Below are 23,618 nucleotides of genomic sequence, written 5' to 3' on the forward strand. Positions count from 1 at the left end.
AGTGTTGCTCTGTCTCCCTGGGACACAGACTTCTGCCTATTCCATGGGGATCCTCTTGTGCTGATCTAACTCCCTGAAGCCACAGTGGTTCGTGTGACTGACGATGACAGGCTTGCTCTACCTGGGCCTTCTCCACACCCTATAAGCCCAGCCCACCCTGACTGGGCCATTCACCTGCTCCAAACATATCTGATTTAGTAAACCTTGGTTTGGGTTTACACTGGTTGCAACTCAGAAAATTTTGGAAGAAATTCTTTAGCACCAGAAGATGACCAACCTATTTTTCTAATGGCATCTGCATATGACATGGTATTCTTCTGTTCACCTGTTCCTTTCAGCCATCCCCACCTCAGTAAATGGCAATCTGGCCTTCCTTTTGGCTCAAGACAAAAATCTCCTAATTACCTTCAATGCTTCTTTCTTTTACATCCTACTTTTAATCCAGCCGTAAACTCTGTTGTCTCTCTCTTCAAGATGTATGTCATATCCAACTCCTTCTTATCACCTCCACCTGGGCCACCCTAATCCATGCTCCGCCCTCTCCCACCTGACTTACTGCTATAGCCTCCTGTCTAGCTCTGTTTCCTCTACAGCCCCCTTCAGCCTATTTGCCATGGCCCTGCCAGGGTTCCTGGGAAAAAACATGTCACATTGCATCCTGCCTCTGCTCAAAACCTTCAATGCTTCCCATTTTACCCAGAGTCCAGAGTCCATGCAAAGGCCTACAAGGCCCTGCATGATCTCCCCTCTCCCCCATCTTCCTTAAACATATCAAGCTCACTTCCACCCCAGGGCCTTTGCACTTGCTGTCATGACAGTTAAAAGGGGGCCCAGGCCCTGGGGGGGAAATCGGTGGCACCCCGGCCAAGGCAGAGCCGCTAAAAATCTTCACATAAGCTTTTCCCTGAGCTCCCTCCCAGACTGTAGGACCCTATCTTTTGTAACACTCTCTGCCCCCAACCTGGCTGCTGTTCATCTGTGTGGCTCTCTTTCCCTACAGCTATCTGCATAGCTCACATCCTTCTCTTTCATCAGGTCTCTGCTGAAATGTCTCCTCTTCACAAAGGCCAGCCAGGACCGTCTCATATGAAATAGGAGATTGCTCATGTCCTGCCTTCCCCATCCTCCCCACACTATTTAATGTCGTTCAGGGGCATTTATCCTCCCCCGTCAGCTCTGCTGCTGTAAGTTCCCTGAGAGCAGGAACCCTGGGTCATTGTTTAGTGCCTTGAACACTATCTGACAGGTCGTAGCAGCTGAGTAATCATCTGTTGAATTAATGAATGTGTGAATAAGTGAATGTGTGGGGCAGGTGGAAAAGACAAGTACACTTCAGAATAAGCAGATCTGTCACAGGAAGTAGATTGACCAGAATGATGCCACACTGTCCTGTCTTCTTCACGCGCTGGGAGCCCCAGAACCTTTGGGGAGGCTTACAGTTCCATGCAGTTGTTGTGAGTCAGCCAGCGTGATGCCCCCAGCTTGACTGATCACAAAATACGACCATGCTGGGGTCATGGCATTGGAGAGAGGTCTGTGAATCTTAACGTGGCAAGTGCATCTTTTGCAGGTTACAAAATATTAATTGCCTTTGGTATACCATCTGTGTTTAGAAAGGGTTCTCCTCTCTCTTCTCGGGCATCCACGGCAAAGTATCCAGGCAGTGAAGCGCTAACCTCGTTTCCTCTTCCCATTCATCTTTTTTATTTCCAACTCAAGGAGCTAACCCTGCTGCTCTCCCTCTGCAGTGATAACTTATAACTGAACTACCACTGATCTCTCTCGTTAATGAAACCTTACTCTATTTCTCTTAAGAATGACATGAGCAGGGCTGTTAAAGAGCCAGGATGACGAGGCAGGCACTGTGTTTAGAGTAGGAAGGGAAGCCTTAGCCCTAGACCAGCACTGATTCTAGCTCCTTAAGCTTTCCTGAGAACGCAACCGAGATGCGAGTAAGAGCACACACAGGTCATTTTGCAATGGCTGATTCATCTCTCAGATCTGAATGTAATTCACTCCAAACCCAAATTTACTCTTAGCTCTGAGGTGTGGACAGCGGGGTGCATATGCTCTTTACAAGCAAAGTTGGAATGAAAGAAGACTGTCTTGCCTCTATGCCAGACCTAGTTTTCTAGGACTTAGAGGCAATTTATATAGCATGATGAAAAAGCATTCAAAAGGGGATGTTCAAGGTCTAAAAACATGAATCAAGATCGGTTGAATAACTTTGGAATCATTTTCTTTATGTTTAGTTTCCTTTACTGAATAGAAAATGTCATTATTGATCATTTTTAGAATAGTTAAGTGTTATAAAACATTTGTGCAGAACTAAACTACTGGTTTCTTTTTCTTTTTTTTAATTGGAGTATAGTTGCAAAGTTTAAAAAAGAAAACAACGGTCTTGCAACCAACAAACGAAATTCTAGACCTATACATCCTTCATAAGTCCCTGAAAGCATCACCCAAGATGGCTTTCTATAAAAGATACACTTTTCAGACAAATATTTCTTCAATAATAAAGTTAGTATTGTAATGATACTTCTTTATCAAGAATGAATGTAAATAAATATTTTTTTAAAAAGATTGGTTGAATAAACAGTATGTCTGAAAAATCTGGCTCAACCAGAAGCTTTAGGTGGCCGAGATGACAGAAACCAGGGTCTTCTCTGCTAGTCTAGCCTGCTACTCGGCTACAACCAACCTGGCCATGAAACAAAGATCACTGTGGAGATAGACACTCACTCACACATTCATGTTTCTTCTCTAGGATTTCAACCCCTCCAAGAGATCTGCTCTCAACAAACAACAGAGCAGCTCATACTTAATGCAGCAGCTTACAGGGAAAAACAAGACCCGTTCCTCAGTCCCCATCTCATTCTCCAGATGGAGATGAACTTGGTATCCAGGCTTCCAAGGGGAGGAAGCACCGGGCAACAGTAAGACTATGGACTTTGACATCAGAACACATGGTAATAAATTCCCATTCCTCTCTCTGCCTTCTGGTTATATGACTCTGAGCATAGTTATTTCACCTCTCTAACCCTCATTTATTCAAGACACCACTGTGTAAAGCATAGATAAACTACCAGTATCAAAAGGCACAAATAATGTTTAGGGAAGCACTTACTAGATGCCCAGTCCTGTGCACTTAACAGGCAATATCTCATTTCATCCAGCAGTTCCAGCAAGTAAGTCCTCTCATTTCTACCTTTTTATAGATGAGAAAACCAAGCCTTACAGATTAAGCAACTTGCCTCAAATTACATAGCTAGTGACAGGTAAAACTAATATCCAAAGACCTGCGTGATGCTAAAGATAGCACTTCCGCCCACCCTACTTCCCAGATCTGCACTTTCCAATACCATAGCCATCAGCCAAGTGGTTATTTAAATTAAGACTAACTAAAACAGAAGAAAAAAAAATCAGTTTCATAGTTGCACTGGCCATAGTTCCAGTGCTCAGTAGTTACTGTATTAGACTACCATCTATGTGGCTACCACATCGGGCAGCATAGGTAGAGAACACTTCCATCGCTGCAAAAAGTTCTACTGGACCACACTCGTCTAGTCCTCCGATATATAAGGTGCCTGCCTTTTAGTAGGCATTAATGAATGTGAGCGTTGACCATGTTCAAATAGAAATGCAACTGTTCCTCAGCCCGGCTCCATTAGGCTATGGTCACAGAGACTGATTCAGGTTGTGAAGAAGATGAAAATCATGCAGTTGGCGGGGGTGGGGTTCCTCTAAGCAGAAGAGCACGCAATCAAAACACAACACTGGGAACAGGGCTTCGGAAGGGGCCACAATAAGGAAAGGGCCCTGAAAGTCCAGCTTAGTTAGTTCCATGGTCATTGCTTCCACCTTGGGAGCAAAGACACTTGTGGGTCACCAGGCTCCGATCATTAAAACATCACCATGGTCTGGGCTGCTGGTCAGCTCTCTGTTGAGCTGGGCAGATGCTGCTCTTCTTTCTCTCAATGGCCACTCGTGTGTACTCAACATCTATCTCCTTGGGCTGTAATTTCTTCATATTATTGTCAGCTATGGACAAGGTGCCCAGGCTGTCTTTGAGAATGTGCAGGACATCCCCCCTTGATTTTCTCCATTTCTTTCTGCCCTGCCCTCTCCCTCCTGGTATTAACACCTGGGTTTTCCTGTCCTCTCACTTTTGCCTTCCTCACCATTTTTTATTTCCCATTATTAAAAAAAAAAAAAAAAACTGAGGTCAAATTCACATAATATACAATCAGTCATTTTAAACTGACCAATTCAATGGCATTCAGTGCATTCACAGTGTTGTGCGATCACCATTATCATCTAGTTCCAAAACATTTTCATCATCCTGAAAGGAAACCCCAGTACTCATGAGCTGTCACCAGTAATCAGCTTTCTATTTCTATGATTTACCTCTTCTAGACATTTTCTATCCATGCAATCGTGCAATATGTCTGGCTTCTTTCACTCAGCAGCATGTTTCCGAGGTTCATCCACATTGTACCACGTATCAGTACTGCATTCCATTTTTATGGCTAGTAATAGCCCACTGAGTGGATGACCAACATCGGTTTATCCATCCCTCAGTTCATGGACTCCCTTACCTCCTGATTAGCTAAAACAACAGGAAGGGGGAGAAGCCTAGTTTCCACGATGTTAATGGAGAACGTTGATGCCAAATTGTCTCCAGAATTGTTTTTCCAGGATGGCAGAACACGTGGCATCTCAGGAAGGCATGTTGGCATCCATCAGGCATTTCCACCCTGACCATTTCTTTCTGGTCTCATTACGTAAATTTTTTCTCATGAAACATTAACCACAGTGTGATTTCTATAATGCTTAATAGTTCTTATAGGAGAACATTGTTATGAGGTTTAGTTTTTAAAGGTGCGGAATATGCTGGCTTAAATAAGTTCTCAACTGCAGGCCTTCTAAATGTCTATACTGTGTCAAAGGTGCACTGTGAACTTCAAAGAAGCAATTACAGTTTTCAGTGTTTCTCAAACTTTCAATGTTTCCCAACTGTTCCCAAGGGAGCACAGAACTCCCTTTTGTGTATGTGTGTGTGAGTGAGTGGATGTGTATATATGTGTGTGTGTGTGTGTGTGTGTGTGTGTGTGTGTGTGTGTGTGTGTGTGTGTCTGTGTCTGTGTGTGTGTGTGTGTGTGTGTGTCTGTGTCTTCGGGCCATCTCTCAGTTCTTCTGTTTTACACAAACAGTTTGAAAAAGCTAGTCTATATTAATATCTGAATCCTTCTTAGGTCTATGTAATGGGGGGGCTGTCAACACACTTTAGAGACTGGAGTGTTTCTACCAGGCTTAAAATAGGTACATTTTGAATCACAAGTTAAATATCTTAAACGCATTTAAATGCAAATTATTTCTGAATTAATCATATAGGCTATATAAAGTGTCATGAGTTTGAATTGCAGCCGAATGGTAACAACTCGTAACTTATAATAACACAATTTTCATTTGGAAAATATCTGAATCCTTCAGCACTTCATAGCACACAAGTTTGAGGATCTCAAAGGCAGAGAGTCATAAAAAAAAGGTATCCTTAAGAAATGCACATTCCAGCATATATCCTCAGTGTACGTATTAGCAGTTAAAATATAATCTGCTTAAATGTGCCGTATAGTTGGAAATTGTGTTTCTGAATAATATCTACATAATTTTCAATAAAAATAAACTTGCAGTAAATTATCTAGATCTTAAGGTACCAAAGACAAATAGTCTTTGCTGGAATTAGTTTTCCCTCAGGAGTAAGGAAATGGAATTTGTCTTCCACAATGAGGAAAAACAAAAATTAAAACACCATGCAGAATTAAAAATGAGCACTGGTGAGTTCTTCTAGAACCCTATTACTGGTTGCTTCTCAGAATTAAGGGGGGATCTCTGGACAGGTGGAGCCCCCAGCATATCAAGATTCCGGCTAAAATGAAGTCTGGGTGGTGAAAAGAGGGCTTGGTAGACAGAAGGCTTACCATGTTTGAGCACATACGTTACCACCTTCAAAGCTCACAGCAACCCCATAGGGTAGGTTTTCCTATTCTCATTTTACACCAGAGTTTCCCAGCGTGCTATTATGGCATTTGGGGCTGCACCATCCTTTGTGGTGAGGACTGTCCCGTGAATTGTAGGATGGGTAGTGGCATTCCTGGTCACTACCGTCGAGAAGCCAGTAGCACCCCTCCCCCAGTTGTACTAACCAAAAATGTCTCCCAACATGGCCAACTGTCCCCTGGGGGCCAATATGAGTCCTAAATGAGAACCACTGGTTTACAGTGAGCAAACCCAGCATTTAAATGCTGTGTGACAGACCCAGTGTGTGGAGCCTGGACTCTGGATGGGAAAGAAGTGGGTCTGTCACCTGACTGTGTCACCTACCGGCTGTGTGACCTGCTTCCTGACACTTCCCTAAGACTTCGTTTCTCCAAGTGAAAAATGCACAAAAACAGTCTCTTCCTTCAAGGTTCCTGAGGGAGCAGCAGATGTGTTTTGTTCACTCTCAAATCCCTAGTGTGCTAGGGGACAGTTCACTTTGAAGAAAGGGGCTTCATCTGAGCTGGACACAGTGTGAGGTGGAGCTTGGCTGTGGCTACGTTGTGTGGGGTGCACTGGGGCAGGAACCTGGACTCGGAGCTGACTGGGTCCAACACCAGGGCGCTTTCCCCTGTGGCGAAGCCTAGCCTGGGGTCAAGACCAGGTGCGAGGGACCTGCCTCCTGAGGCTGAGGAATTAACACTCCAGCCACTGCCCCTGCCTCGCCTGTGGAAAAGAAGGCCTCAGAGCAGCACCGCGTGCTAAGTGATAGAGCCAAAGCAGCTCTGAGCCCGAGGCCGCTTCAGGCGCAAACAGAAATCAAGTGTCCAACTGTTCCTTGTTCCTCACTTGTTCTGAAGAAAACGATCCTCAAACAACATCAAGATGACACTTCAAGAAGGGAAACGAGCAAAGCGTGAAAGAAGCTGGAACATTTAAGTTCTGGTAGGAAAACACATCAGAGAAACGACAATCTGCCTCTGACCTTAAGAAAGGGAATCACAGGGGTGCCACTGAGGGTCGGCTGTGAGTTACCTCTCCCTCCCGTTATCACCCGATCTACAGCCAGCAAAAGAGGGGAGCCCTGTGCTCACACTACCGGCTATGCCCTCTGTCCCCAGGTTCTAGAGTGACAGTAACTGGGGCCAAAGGTGAGATCATCTATCACTTACCAGCTGTGTAACCTTGGATTGATTCCTAACCTGCTCTTTGCCTTTACTTCCTATCAGCTGAATTTAGAATAAGATTTTTCTGGATAATCCAGGTGGTCCCAATGTGGTCACAGGGTCCTTACAAGTGGGAGAGGGAAGGGGAGGGAAAACAGTGTGCGCGGACTCACCTCACCATTGCCAGCTGTGAAGACGGAGGAAGAGGCCACAGGCCAAGGAAGGCCAGGGCCTCTCGAAGCCGGAAAAGGCAAGGAAACCGACTCCCCTAGAGGCTCCAGAAGGAACCAGCCCTTCCTGCTGACACCTTGATTTTAGCCCAGGGAGACCCCTATTTGACTTCTCACCTCAAGAACTGGAAGGTAACAGATCTGTGTTGTTTTAAGCCGCCAAGCTTGTGATCATTTGTTATGGCAGAAACAGGAAACTAACACTGGTTACCTAACACATTGAGTCAATGCCAGGGTAGTGAGGGCAGAGTGAACCCCCAAAGCGACAGTCTCAGCATCACCGTGGTTGTGCTTATTCTATTACTTCGAGAGTAAGAGTTGGCCTCAGGTGCAGCCCACGGGCTGGACAGCCCCAGCCTGCCTCGAGCCCCCGAGCAATGCGATGCTCCCAAGGGAAACTTGCCGGGTAAGGGAAGCAAGGATAAGCTTCATCTTATACACGGCATCTGCATGGTCATTCTCCCTTTGCAAAGCCTTTTCTAACCACTATTTAATTTATTCAGGAAGCAGAGTGCAGACACACTCAGGCAGCCCCTGCCCTTGATCTAGAAGTGGGGTTCACTGCATCTCCATGAAAATGCCTCTGGGGAGCCTGTCTCAGTGGAGTTAGTTCACCTCTGAGCCTGACAGCACCCCCACAAATTTAGCCTTTCCTTGGAAATCTCCAGAAAAGGGAAATGTATAAGCTCCCTTTCAGGACTGACTATGGTCTCAAAAACTGCTCTCAGGTTGTCAAAGGACTATGGAGCTGCCAATTCCTAAGGGCCATGACAGCCCATCTAGTTCAGAGGTCACCAAACTTTTTCTGTAGGCGGGCAGAGACTAAATACTTCTGGTAATTAACAGAGAGCCTCACATAAAAGAGAGTAAGAAACACTAAACAGGAACTAAGGTGACGTAGAGTTCAGGATTAGGCTCTGCATTAAAAACTCAAAAGGATTCCCTTTTCTCCAGCCGGGACATGGAAGCAACCTGAGTGTCCATCAACAGAGGAATGGATGAAGAAGATGTGGCATGTATATACAATGGAATATTACTCAGCCTATAAAAAGGAACAAAATTGAGTTATCTGTAGTGAGGTGGATGGACCTAGAGTCTGTCAAACAGAGTGAAGTAAGTCAGAAAGAGAAAAACAAATACCGTATGCTAACGCATATATATGGAATCTAAAAAAAAAAAAAAAAAGGTTCTGAAGAACCCAGGGGCAGGACAGGAATAAAGATGCAGACATAGAGAATGGACTTGAGGACATGGGGAGGGGGGAGGCTAAGCTGGGATCAAGTGAGAGAGTGGCATGGACATATATACACTACAAAATGTAAAATAGATAGCTAGTGGGAAGCAGCTGCATCACACGGGGAGATCAGCTTGGTGCTTTGTGACCACCTAGAGGGGTGGGATAGGGAGGGTGGGAGGGAGACACAAGAGGGAGGAGATATGGGGATATATGTCTACATATAGCTGATTCACTTTGTTATACAGCAGAAACTAACACACCATTGTAAAGCAACTGTACTGCAAGAAAGATGTTAAAACAAAAACAAAACAAAAAAAACTCAAAAGGAATAGAAAATGCATTACAAATTGTGAAATGCCAGTCCCCCAGGTTTCTGAGCCTTTATGACCAGCTGCTGAAGACCTCTACCTTGGGTCTACCACCTTTACCTGTGCCGTCCCCCAGGTGTTAGCCATTGACTCAATGCGCACCCCAAGCCAGGAGGGTATGATCCACTTTGGAAGGACACAGGGCTCTCCTCCCGACTTCTCATTGTCAAACATCGTCAACCTAGTCTTGGATCCATTAATGTTTGGCCTGCTAAGCCATCATTTAATGAGGATGCCTTCTCTCCTGTCTTTCACTTTATCCCACCTTTGGAGTGCCTGGTCTGGCACACTGACCAAGGCTCAGTTTGACCCCAGCTGCAGGCAGGGAATGAGCATCTACAAATGACAGAACACAATCAAGCTCCTTTAGCAAGCATGTCATCTTTCCAACATGGTACCAGAAACATGGACTTTGCTTAAAGGAGTCCATTATGCAAATATCCATACCTTCAGAAGAAAGAAAATTAATATGGAAATGATCTTTTGCCACATAACACCTTATTGCAAGAACAAGATAAGCCTGCTTCATAATAAAGATCCTAAAACAGCTGCCAATCAAACAAATCAACAGCTAACAGCTCCAGCCAACAGTGTTTAATAAACAATTTTGAGATAGCCCACTGATAAACTCACAAAGAAGACAGAACTAAAAGCTTGGAATTTTAACAGGGAATGCTCTCTTGGCCTGGAGATCGAGCCAAACTAAATGGGAAGGACCAGGCAAACACATAAAGCATTCCCCACCCCTCCACCCATGGATTTAGAATAAGGAGAGGTTTTCTGGTTTACTGTCTAGAAGGGAACTTGAAGGCTGAGCTCGGGGAAGGCAGGGTTTATCTTTTATCTCTCTCTCCCAGTGCCTGCTCGGTAGTGGGTTCTCAACAAATGAATGCATTTTTGAATTAATTTCTATTTCATGGCAATTTGAATGTTATTGTTGACTTTCTCGAATAAATCTTATCCTCCTGGAATGCAAATTGGATGTCACTCCCTTGCTTAAAGCCCTCCTAGGCTTCCTTAGAATAAAATCCAAGCTCCTTACCCTACTCTGCAAGCCCTGGTGGGACCAGGTCCCCCAATTCTTGCTACTTATTTCACCCAAAGGTATATTTAATGTCTTCACCATGAGTTTGAATTCACCACGCAGGTCTTCCTGGAGAGGACGTCATTTATCTGACTTGTGCCACTCTGGCTTCAGAGACCCAGGGACAGGACTCGCTGTCTCTCACTGTCCTCCACTGGCAAGCAGAGCGGTCTGGGCAAAATTCAAATCTGATCGTGTCACTCTTCAGCCTGAAATACTCTAACGTCTGCCCGTCACCAAGGGCTATTACATCTAAGCTCATTCCTTGGCATTCGGTCCCCCCTTCCTCGCTAGTCAAGTCCATTTCCTATTTCCCTCAGGAGTCACTGTCCCACTTCTCCAAAGCAGCTAAAGCTCTTTTGCCCCCTCTCTCCGGAACACTCTCCTGCCCTGCCCCCTCCTGTCCCCTGGCTAACACTCCTCCTCATTCTTCATCACTTGCTTTGATGGCCACGCTCTGTAAGGTTGTCCCTGGCCCTGCCCTTGTCCCATGGTGGTGTAGGTATCTTGTTACAAATCATCATCTCCAACTAGACCAAGAGCTTTATAAGGACAGGGACAGTATCCCGTGCTGCTGTGCCCTAGAAATGAACAGACCCCTTGTCTATTCAAGCCTGATGAGTATTTCAGTGAACAAACCAGATCCTCTAAGAGGCCAGCCCCATGCTGGTGCCTGCAAAGCATGACACATGGGGTCTGTCCTGTGCCTTCTAGGAGGTTGAGTAACATCTCCCACCTCGACCCACTAGATGCCAGTAGCACCAAGTTGGGCAACCAAAAATGTCTCCAGGCATTGCCAGATGTCGCCTGGGGGGGCACAGTCACCCTGGATGAGAACCCCTGATGTCAAGGATACCTGAGAGGGAACGACAGCATTCTTGCCCTCAGACCTTCCATCAGGCCTCCCTGCAAATGTCAACTCCAGGTGAGGCCTGCCTGGACCACGCAGCTGCTTCCATCACTCTCTGCATCTTTAATCTGCTCCATTTTTATTCCCAGCATGTATAACCACCTGATGTGTTACATACCCACTAATGTCTGTATATTGACAGAGTTCCATGAAGCAGAAACTTGCTGGTGATTTGCTGCTCTATCCCCAGTAACTTGAACCAATGGCTGGCATGAGTTAGGCATCCCATCGATGTCGGCTGAGTCAATAAATCTTGTAGTTGATCTGAAATATGTTTGACGGGGCTGCTGAGTGCATGTTGGCCTTCGTGTGTGCACAACGTTTTGGCAGTCCCAGGTCGCCTCTCCGTAAGTGCTGTCCACTTTCATACACTTCTCTTGGCTGGAAGAGAAGGCTCAGCTGGCAGAAGAGCAGGCTCTTCCACACTCTTTTTATCCCGGGATTTTGCTCACAGATTCACTCCATTTCCAATCTCTAATTGATGCAGTCTGTTTCAATTAAACTTTAAGCAGGGGGCTGGCCAGAACTGAGGTGGGTGACCTGGAGGTCGGTAGCTCCGCAGACTCAGTGAGGACATGGGTCACTTGTGCACTTATTCCCCATCACGGGACTCTGGGTTTCCACCTGCTCAAAGGGAACTTAGCCCCCATCACAACATCACTCCAGGTACGTCCTGGGAAACCCAAAGCTGACTTCACAAGTGCCCCCTGATCAGTGTCAGCTTCTTCCTCCTTCATCTGGGCCACTCGAGGGAGCTTCGCCATGGTGATCCACCCCCTAGTTACTGACCCTTCCCATGCCAAGGTGCTGCAGGAGTCTCTAGGCGGGGGATGGCCTGCTTTAGAACTGTCATCCTTTGTCACTTGGCCTCACAGCTGTAGTGCTTGAACCTGGAATCTTACCCGGTCTTTTGCCATTGGTTTAATTAGCTTCTGGTCCTCCAATTTTGCAAAGTATCTCATAAAAAAAATAATTTCCATCATTTTCTGCCCTCTAACCCCAAAGTGTCAAGCTCACTTTAAGGGGCCAGAGAAGGAGGACAGCCCGTCTTCACCTTCTCTTCGGCTCCTCCCCCCTCCTCCCGGCTCCCGACAAACCCCTCCTTCCTTCCCCCACCCCCAGCTCATTTCTACAAAATGTGAAAAAAACCGAAACCAGCCCTGTATGCCTGCTGATGATGCAAATAGATGGAGAGTTGGGGGTGGAAGCTAGAACGGGCGTCTTATCTGTGTTTGCAGGGTCTAGTCCCGGAGGGGTGGCCACCGCGCCTGTTTTGGAAGGACAACAAAATCGCAGCAGCATTTTTGTTTCAGTACTGAGGGTCAAAACCATTTGTCAATTATCGAACTTGCTCTTACTTATAAAGTTAGCAGGTGAGATAAAATGGGTCTAAAGGCTCTTGCAGTCCTGATATTGTGTGGTTCTTTAGCACCTTGGGCAAAAAAAAAGCCACCAAGTCATTTGAAAAAAAGCTACGAGGAAAAAGATTTGGTTATAGTTAGATAACTAAAACAAAAAAACACACAAAAAAAGAAAAATTGATCATCACACATTTATTCATGCCATGAACGTTTGGTAGGTCCAGACTGTGGGCCGGGTGCCTGGGAGGCGAGGGGAGGAGAAAGTTGAGGAGGAATGTGGGGTTCTCCCACCTGCCAAGATTCAAGTTGAACCTCTTCTGAGGAGTTTGTGCTAATGAAGTTTAGAAAATATGTTTCCATAGCCCGGAGTGAGGAAGCAGCTTTGCTTAGTGGACCAAATAAGTAATCAGTCGGGAGCAACTTGGTGGTCTAATCCATGTATGTGGCTGCTGCAGCGGTGTCATTTAACCTCTTCATGCCTCACTTTCACCAGGTGCACCTGGCAGATAAGCCCAGGTTGCAAAATGAGGCGCTTGGAAACATGAAGAGCCAATCGGGAAAGAGTCAGACGGAGATGCTTGGAGGTACTGGTGCGGGGAGAGGCTGGGAGCAATTCCTGAATTAATTTTTTCTAAAGTGAGTCAGAAAACAATCCGTTTACTTATTTATCAAATTGTGTTTCTCTGCATTTCAGTTTTTTAAGTGCTTGTCTCAAAAGAGACATCAGAAAGGAGTTTGTTTCAGATAGTCACTGAGTGAAGCGGTTGATTGAGGGGAGATAATATCTTTGGTTCTCTGCTATTGTGTGTTAGGAACTCCTACCTGTATATCTCATTTGACATTCACAACAAATCCACCGGGTTGGTGTCATTAACCCCAATCCTAGTGATGAATAAACTGGGGCATCAATGAATTATATTAACTCAGTGGTTCTCAAACTTGGCATCACAGTGGAAACACCTGGAGAGTTTCATCAATGGACTGAGGTTTGGTCCCACTCCAACACATTCTGATCTAATTGGTTTGGAGTACAGCTTGGGCATTAGGGGTTTTAAAAGCTCCCCAGGTGATTTTTTTGAAGTGCAGAAAAGTTTGAGAACCACAGATAACTTACTCAAGGTTACAGATCTAAGATGGCAGAAAAGCTGGCTCTACTGAGCCCAGGGCCAGCTTCTTCCTATCCGGAATTATTTTTGCCTGAACTGGCTCAAATCTTCTGAAGACACTTTCATCTCTGGCCTAAAAGGTTGGTCTGAGAAATAAGCAAAGACTCAGTCACATGGTATTTAACAGTCATCCAAAGTCTAGAGAAGAAAGAGCAAAGAGGCATGGGACAAATTTGCCTGGCTCTCAGGGGCCATTAACGAAACAAAAACAAAAAAGGCAGATTTGAAGAGTATGGATTGGATTGAGAGGCCTTTCACATGGCGTACCAGAGCACCTGGAGAAATAAGCACCTTTCAGGCACACACCTATGCCCCAGCAGCACTGTAATGGAAATGGCTCAAAGGCCACCTTCCCTGAGGCAAATTAATGAATCAAGCCAGCTGCCCTGAAGTTAACACTTAGTGTATTTAGACCTGGGATTCTCAAACGTCTGCCAGCATCAGAACCACCTGGAGGGCTTGTTAGGCCCAATGTGGGGCCTGAGAATTTGCACTTCTGACACGTTCCCAGACGCTGCTGCTGGCCTGGGGGGCCGAGCTTTGAAAACTGCCCATTTGGATGACTGCCTTCTCTGGACGAACACACGGTGTTACTGACATTCAACCGCTGAACTGCTCGCTGGATGCCTAGCACCTGCTTCCCCTTTATTTCTCCTGCAGGGAGCTTCAACTATGAAACTGGTACATGAAGTGATGGCTTCCAGTTCTGGAACGCTAAGTAAGCGGTCGTGTGGAGCGCCATTCGTACACAGCCCGCTCACCACCTACAGCACCACGGGGAGATGGTCCTGCAGCCTCACCCTCATTCTAAAGATGAGAAAACAGGTCGAGAAGAAAATAACTTGCCAAAGGTGATACAGTATCAGGACAAACCATGAAATGGCCGCTATTCACCCTTTTTTCAACTATAAAAATGGCAATTTCATATGGTTCCTCCGTTAGCAGGGTCTGTCTACCCTCAGTAGGTCTGATTCCAAAGCCTAAACTTTTAACCCAAGTCCTCTGTCTCCTCCCAGTTAGGATGCTTTCCTAGGCCATATGTCTTATTGATCGACAGGACCAAAATGTTGAGACGAGATCACAGGGGTGAAGCCACACTCTCCAGGCAAGGACTGGTCACTGGCTCTCGGCTAGCCACCCTCATCACTGACCGCCTCTCACCTGCAATAAATTGTACCGTATAACTCATCCAGAGCAAGGTATATCCCAGATGGCGTGGCTGACCCTGAAGGTGACAGCCCCTGCCCCAGGCCCCTTGCTAGCTCAGCTGGAGTCCTTCCTATGATACAGGGTCTTCCCTGAACACATCTCATCATGACACTCGGTGAGGGAAGTGAGAGACACATGCAGTGGCTCTGCTTTGGGGATTGGAGGTTCCGGAAAGCATGGGATCAGAGTCACCCAGCATTTCAGGGCAGCCAAGGCAGAGTCGCTACCACCCAGCTCTGAGCATCGTAGGAGCAGGGTGACAGGAGGAGGTGGCAGTGATGATGACTCCTCTAGAACACTGGTTCTCAGCTGGGGGCAATTTTGCCTCCATGGGACAATTGGCAGTATGTGGATGATTGTCATGACTGGGATTGGGGGATACTCTTGGCATCTAGTGGCTAGAGGCCAGGTGCACTTCTAAGCACCCTGCGATGCCCAAGGCCAGCCCCCATAATAAAGCATTATCCAGCTCTAAATGTCAGTAGTACTGAGGTTGAGAACCCTTGCACTAGAATCTTATCATATATGGCTGGGTATTTCCTGTGGCACCCCTGTTTCTGGTCATTTTACATGTAAACCAGGTTGTTGGGTCTCTTTGGCAATTCTATAAGCCATCTGTACCCTACAATAAACCCTTTTCTTTGCACGTTAGTTGGAGGAATCACAACTAAGAAAGACAACCATGGGGAAGATCAGACTGGAGGATGAAGAAAGAATTAGCTTGTCCCCAAAACTGAGGGCGGAAGGAAGATTTCCAAGTACAAGTATTATCAAGGGCAGCTCAATTCTAGCAAGGTAGTGTGTGCATCATCCATGTACAGCATGGGCGTTGTTATAACTCTCTAATCTGAGTAAATCTACATCTCCCAATTGCCATATGATTGCTGATGTTATGATACACATACTTCCACGTGACAGCAGCATTTTTCATCTTAATGTACTTTCTGCTAAATTGTCATATGTGTTAGCATTGGGGCGGAACCACAAATGAAGGGAAACACAGGAGCAAGGATAGATACTCTTTGCCTGTCTGTTGTATTCCAAATTCACAGTAATACTCTTAGCCATAAAGTCAAAACTTATCCAGAAATTGGCTCAAAGGAGAGCAAGTTGTATCCCAGAAAATGTGGGCGCATTTTCAGAAGGACACAGTGAAATCCTACTCGAGTTCTAAGACCAAGAACACAGATGGTTCCCTTTACCATATCTATAATTGAGAATGATAACCGCATCAAGCTCACCTTTATAAACGTTAAATGAGATCATCACTTAGGGATCTAGCACGGAGCCCTGGCACGTTGTTAGTGTTCAATAAATGTTAACAGCCACATTAAACAATAATATATCTTGGGAACCACTTTGGCCCTCAGCTAACACGTCAGTAAGGACAAGATAATAAAGCTTGTGAATGTGGAGGTCTAGAGAGTTCTTGGGGATTTAATAGGTGCTCAGTAAATGTCAGTTCTTGGTCTCTTTCCAAGTGCTCCCCTCTTGTCCCATCCAACTGTGACATCTCCAGTGCTCGGTGCATCTCCCACGGTGGACAATGGAGCAGGGCAAAGGTATCCTGCCCGTGACACCTGCCCACTACCAAGGTCCTGTTTCCTGTTTCACCTCTCACCCCCGCTGGGCCCAACTCCAACCCCCCACCCGCCTAACAGACTCTGTCTCCCCCTCCACTCCTGTCCTCCCATATTGACAAATTTGCAGCCAGCAGATTATAGTCACAGTGTGAGTGAATCATTACCACCTGCTAATATTTTTATAGAATTTCATAAACTTGGTCATTCATGAATCATTTACAGTACTTTATTCCAGTGAAGAGTTCACAAATCACTCAAACACTGGCAAAATGCATAATAATGAGTAATATTTCAGGAGGCTTTGCATTAATATGTCAGCTTCCAATACTGCAGGAGCTAAATTATTTTGCCAGGTGCCACTTCGGGTCAGAAGCATGGGAAGCCCTTTGGGGGCTGCAGCAGGGAGAGTGGGCAGGTGGCCGTGGGCCTTGAAAAAAGACAATATTTGACAAGAAACAGATCATCCAGCGAGTCAAATCCCCTTCCAATAAGTGGAGTTCCTGGGAAAGAGGCCTAGGAATTTGCAGATTAGACATCAGAGTCTAGTTGGAGGTAAAATAGGAGGAAGTGTTTCTTAGTAATTGATAATTCAGGGCTTTAGAGGTGGAGAGAAACAGATATGGACCCCAGATTCAACACACACCAGCTGGGAGACCTTGAAAAAGTTATTTAACAGTTACTTGCTTGTCTCTAAAATGGTGTTAACACCTACTTCTGAAGTCTCTTGTGTGAAATGGATTAAGTAAGACAACGTATATGACTTGTTTAGCCCAACATCAGCCATGTAGAGTTCAATAAACAGTAACTTTAATGATGATACACATTCAGGGGCTCAAGGACAAATTCATCTCAGACTATTTCTTTTCGTGCAAATCTCTGAGGCTTAGTTCACAATGCTTTCTTGCTGGATTTGGAAAATGCTAGCACCACAGCATGAACTTGCATGTGAATAGCACTTACCTTTAAAATAAACAACAACAAAATTCACCCACGTGCTCTCTGCTTTTTAAACTTGCAAGAGGGGAAAGTAAAATGTGGGGATTGGAGACCCAGGATTCTGCTCTTTGAAGAAGCAGATCTGCAACCAACCACAATGCCCACCAGGGACAAGATGGATCTAACTGCACTAAGACAGTAAATCATTTCTAAACAGGTGCTTGAAATGAAGTGGATTTGCAACTTTCTTGTGCCCAAAGTATATTGAGAAGGCAGGAACCCAGTTCTCATTAAATCCAGAAATAGCAGAACCGAACAGAGAGTAATAGGTAGGGACCTTCCTCAGCAGGGACACGAAGAAAACAGGAAAAAGACTAAATTGAAGAGCGAGAGGCACGGGGGACCCGGCATTAGAAACTGGGTCCTCGCGAGGCTGGTGAAGAGTGGCTCAGGCCAGGCCGCCGTTTGGCTGCTGTAGCCCTGGTACTCCTTTCAGACACTGTATGCCCACCAAGCCCCAGCAGCCTCTCCACTGGGCACATGTGGCCCTGCGCCAGGGGTAAACCAAGACGAACAACCAACACGGCACAACTCCCTGGCATGTCACCTGTACACAGCGGCGAGGAACTTAAATCCGTTTATTTTGAAACAAAGCTGATGTGCTACGGAGTACATTATGAAACCACAAATAAACTCACGATTATTTAAGAGAAGTTCATGCTTGAGATGGGAAAGCTGGGCCACCACCAGTTTTCGTTTACCTCCTTTGCGTTTCCCCTCACTAATTCTCACTCATGTGATGAGACTGTAAGGGGCTTACCATGCTCCTGCTACTGTTCCAAACGCTTGACACGCATTAACTCATTTAGTCCATTAAATCCTATGAGATCAGTATTATTACTGTCCCCATGTCACAGATGATAAAATCAAGGCAGATACCCTGCCCAAGTTCCCATAGATAGTCCATAAAAGCTGTGCTTTTAATTCAGCCAGCATGGCTACATGCAAAGTTATGTTTGTAACTGCTACAAACTACATGGCCTCACTTTTAAGGAAAAATATGAGATGCTCTATGCTACAGACCAGACTCTATTTTACTAGCTGTTTAGCAACTATTAGTTAGCAAAAACTAGTCATTTCATCTTTTATTGGGCTGGCCAAAAAGTTCGTTCGGGTTTTTCTGTAACACCTTATGAAAAAACCCAAATGAACTTTTCGGCCAACTCAATACAAGCATTAAAGTTGCTAGTACGATCCCTATTTTATGGATGAGAATCACAAGATCAGAGAGGGTAAGTGGGTTTCCCAAGATCACACAGCTCAGTAAGCAGCAGTGCTGAGACTTGAACAACAATTTTCTGACCCCAGAGCCATTGATATTAATCACTATTATCATTTACACAAAAATAAAAGTGACCCAAATTAAAAATAAAAAAATCATGGGGTTTTCTACTCAACCCTGCCCTCTGATACCTTTGTGAGCATTAGAAAGGGGCCGCCCTCTCCCTGTGGACACAGCCCTGAACTGCAGTGCAGCTTCTGCCGAGTAAACTGGGGGCTGGATGAGGCCTTTCTCATCCCTCAGCCATCCCCCTTGGGCAGTAAAATCCCTGCACAGCTGTACCTGACAGCCCTGCATTCAGCTTTTGGAAGCCAGAGGAAAGGGACGCTTCATGAATCAAAAATTCTCCTCAAAGAAAATCTCTGACTGGCCTCTTTGGCAACATCAAAACCAAGCCACCTGATGGACCAAAGGCCACCTTCTCCTCACTCCCACTCCCTGTGAGTCCCTGAATGTTGGTGTTTGAGTTCTTCCCGCTGTAACTGCCCCAAGGCATCTTCCCCTCACTGTCCCTGGAGATCAAGGTCATTGCCATCTAAGGAGAATGTTCACTCTGAGGTGGGCCCTGGTTTATGGAGCCCAGAAATCTCTCTCTGAATGTGGAAAGACTCCCAAAAGGGTGACGAAGTTTTAAACCACCTTTGGGTCCCACAAACATCAGAGAGGATCAATTAGCCATGCATGTATCCAAACTCTTGTTCAGCTCTTAAAATAGCTCCTACGGAGTCACCCCAAAAAGGCATCTCAGCCTCTCATTTACCAGTTCTCACTCCTGGCAGCCAGTTGTTTTCCAGTTTCTCTGATTCACGCTAGTCCTATTTCCAGGCTACCGAACAGTCCCAAGAAGACGACTGCTCCTTTATTCTTTATCTTGTACCCTCTTAATTTCCTAGTAATTCTAGAGCTCAGCTTCCTCCAGGAATCTCTCTCTTTACTTAAAAGAGGAGCAGCAAATGCTATGAAGTTCAGTTCCTGTCAGGATAGAAGGAAAAACCATGAGTCTGTGGTAGACGTGAACCTTCTCACGGTTGAAGGTAGGAAACTGATGTTAAAAACTTGTGGAACTTAACCAAAAATTTTAAATCTTTTTCAGCAAAAGAATGAATAAGAGCAGCTCTGATTTACTGAATGCTCACTAGGTGCTGGGCATTGTGCTAAGAATTTGCAAAAATAATTTTATTTCATTTTATACAGTCCTTAGAGATGCTGGTACTATCCTCACTTTGTGGAGGAGAATCAAAAATCCTCAGAGACGGTAAGTGGGTCGCCCAAGATAAAAACAGCACAGTAAACGGCAGTGCTGAGACTTGAATGGCAGAGGTCTGAATCACCATGCTATGAAATTACGAAATGTATCATATCTTTAGTTCCTTGTGTCTGAAAATGAAGAGATATTCCTATCACAGGCAGGGAAAAAGTAGGGGGCATCTACCCATGGTCTGCAGCTGGCTTATCCACAGCACCTGGACACTGACAGCTGCCAGGTCACCTGTGGTCACCGTCAAGTCCAGCTGGACCTGGGAACTTCCGAGGGTGCCAACATTTAATTTCTACAACAACCAGATTCCCTGCCGGGGGTTCGCTGAGGATGCACACTGGTCACCCTTTGGCATCCTCTGACAGATGGTACCCCCTGCAGATGCTCACAGCATCTGCCTTTTGGCAAAGTTCCTGAGAGGGAGGTCCTCCCAGGACCCGGGACCCTGGAACACACCGTTCAGCAAGAGGCTGGATGGGCCTTTCCTCACCCACTGCCCTGTATTTGTCTAGTATTTTAATGCCTCTAATGCCCTCTTCTACCTTCTCCTCACTGGAAACTCACAGCAATCCAGCTGGTAGCTAGGCAAGTGTTATCTGCATTTTATGGGTGGAATCCTGAGGACCAGTGCTTACTGGGTCTTCCCAAGGTCAGTATCTCATGGTGACAGAGGAGGCTAGACCCAGGGTACCCATTTCCCAGCCAGAGCACTTGACTTGCCAATGCAATGTCTCTCCACCCTCTGTCTGCAGAAAAGGAAGAATATGGAGGTTTTTTTAGGGAAGAGGAAGTAATTTTGTTGAAGTGGGATTGGGATGTTCTTACACGGTGTTTTGACGAAAAAAACCAGAGATGCCAAGTCCACTCCTAGAAACTGGCCGCCATCCCCCAGAGCCCAATCCAGGGAAATGCGCATGTGATGGGCAATGGTGATGGAAAGCAAACTCTGTTGACTGGGCCTTGTTCCCAAATGCCTGCTTCCAGCTCAGTGCGCTGCATCCCACAGAGGGCTTTCCCCGAAAATGGCTGGGAATCCTGTCCCATTTCTTGAAAAATGTGCTTACTGCCCTCAGAGGCTTGGGTCCTTAACAGAGGCTGTGAGATGGGGCTCTTGGGGGTGTTGTAGAGAGAGGACAGGACAGACCTGGAGCCTATATGAGATTTAATGCTCACCCCAATATCTGTGTGCAACTACTTTGGTCTCTGAATCCTGAACAGGTGTCAACTTCTGAAACTATCCTTTTACAAATAGCCTTTTGTTTCTCCATATAAAAGAGAAGCAAGTACATTATAGAAAAATCAGAAAAAAAAATCAACAACGCCAAATACAACCACCAACACTTTGATTTTTCCTCTATCATGCTTCTTCACAAACATACCCACCATGATATGTGTAAATACTCCATCTGTAATGAGGATACCATATGTGTTGGTGTGTCTGTTTCCATTCAATATCTTGAAAATCTCCCATATAACTAGAACTTCTTCAAAAATATTTTAAATGGTTGTAGAAAACTTCCTTGCAAAATTGTGCCATAATTTAACCATTATATATTGCTGAATATTTAGCAACTGTTTCCATTTTAAGGATCGTGTCCTGCTATATCATCATTGTACAAAAATCTAACTAAATTCCTCCCTATTTCCTTAAGATGGCTTTCTAGAAGTAGAATGATCAGGTCCAAGGTTTTATACTTTTTATAGCTCTTCATTATCAAGCTGGTTTCTGGAAAGCCAATGTTAATGTAAGGTTTCTGACCTCCTCTGAGATCCCCCCAGGGTCCCTCTTCTTGGTTTTTAGTGCCCAAAGTCTCGCGCAGACCTGGGGGGGCTCTGTTGATGAGATAGGGGCCCCCACTGCTGCTGTGTCAGGGTTCAGTGCCACTTGGCTTCCACAGAGACACACTTAAAGCCGCACAGCCCCGGGTTTGATGAAGCACAGAAATAATGAGCTCAGTGGGAGGGAAGCAGTCTTTGAAAGGCACATCTCTGCATGTGGGGTGGGCACTGCATGGGGGGAGGGGTACTCACTTGATAGGTAGCTATCGTTTCTCTGTCCAAGTTCCGTGTCACGGAGACGCTACCTGTGTTCTCATTGATTCTGAAAATTCCTTTAGGCTCTTGATCCACTCCCTTTCCAGTGAGCCGGAACTTGGACCCTTCCGGTCTGTCACTGTCGACTACCTGGTCAGAGAAACAGAGCGACATTTAAGACTCTGGCTGGAAAACACAGAGAAAGCACAGTACAAACACACCTCAGTGACCAATCCACTAATCACAGATGCCAACGCAGAGGTGCTCGATGAACTTGAGTAAAGCAGCATCACCAAAAATAGCATCATTATTTAACACCTTTCATCCTAATATGCAAATCTTTGTGGCTTTCAGCCGGGGAAGCTTACCAGCCCTGGGGTGACATATATTGATGAATCTAAGAGGGAAGTAACTTCATGAAGTTCAAGGTTGGACATTTATATTATTTTTAACTCCCAGGAAACAGGCTTTTTTCTGCAAGTAAGACCAAATAAGCAATGGAAAACATTTGACAGTCCTATACCAGGCAGGCATTAATCAGGGTTCTAGGTATCTACATGTATGTAGTCATCAACAGCACCACCTATGCCCTTTTTGCTACCAGGTACTAGGCATGGTGCTGAGAAGGAATTTTACACACACTTTAAAAAACTCTGACAACAATGCTGGGGGCAGGGAACATTATTATTCATACTTAATGAATGAAATCAATGAGACTCAGGGAGATTACACAAGCTTGCCACGGTCACAGTTACTAAAGAAACAAGGATGGGATTCAGAAGCCATCTTCCACCTCCCTAGGGGCACTGCTGTGCAACACCGTCATTGCTGAATTCACTTTAAGAGAATTCCCTATAGGTGGTCAGCCTTGATCTGACATTTAAAGAATAAATTCAAAAGGTAAAGATATAGGAAGGCAGTTCCAGGCAGAGGGAACAGCATAGACAGGCAGCAGGCAGGTTAGAGAGCCTCAAAAATTCCAGAATGGTTTGAGGAGAGGTGAGGTTGAGAGGTAATTAGGGGGCAAGTTTTGATGTCATCTGAAAGTATCCAACTAAAGAGAAAATCATAATTTGCATAGGTTAGTTCTAGAGTTCTAACAAGCATTCATGTATATTTAATATCACTTTATCATCAATACCTGCAGACATTAATTTGATTATAACACTATAAAGGTCACTAACACCATAGACATTCAGAACCACAGATAAAAGAAAGCTAATACTGATCTGGCTGTCATCAATTTACAAGTAAACAGGCACCTATTGGAATATAGTCAACTGAGCCTGGAGGACTTAGGTGGCTGAACCAGAAATGTGCCTTCTGGTGGAATCAGGAAGAGGTGTGGTGGTGGCATTTCTGTGGGCACCATGCCTGCAATTCTGACGTGTGCCACCAGGTGGCAGTGGTGCCTAAGGCAGCGTGAGCCTCATGGCAAGCCTCCTCTGCCAGGACCAGTGGAGTAAGAGCATGACGCAGTCCATAGGGCAGTACAGTTTTTTTCTGATTTAAAATATTCTTTATTAAAATACACTGAGAATTTTGATTAAACACCAGTTACCTCTGTTTGCATTTTTTTTAATTAACAGAAAATATCATCCAAAGCAAGACTAAAAATAAGGTATGTGGTATCTTCTGATGAAAAGAATTTTTAGTCACTGCTTGACTCCATTGAATCCAACTGACATTAGCCCC

The 23,618-nt window shown here is 45.3% G+C and overlaps 1 protein-coding gene across 3 annotated transcripts in view; it reads right to left on the reverse strand.

Annotated features, from left to right (window-relative positions):
• Nucleotides 1-23,618, reverse strand: part of CDH13 (cadherin 13) — a 1,005,991-nt gene that overhangs the window by 453,659 nt on the left and 528,714 nt on the right. For all 3 annotated transcript variants that reach the window (XM_079906234.1, XM_079906233.1, XM_079906235.1), the window contains one exon: nt 21,921-22,073. In XM_079906234.1, the coding sequence (XP_079762360.1) occupies nt 21,921-22,073 (153 nt within the window). The remainder of the gene's footprint in view (nt 1-21,920; nt 22,074-23,618) is intronic.

Source organism: Stenella coeruleoalba, assembly GCF_951394435.1.
Source record: "Stenella coeruleoalba genome assembly, chromosome: 20".
NCBI classification, from domain to species: domain Eukaryota; kingdom Metazoa; phylum Chordata; class Mammalia; order Artiodactyla; family Delphinidae; genus Stenella; species Stenella coeruleoalba.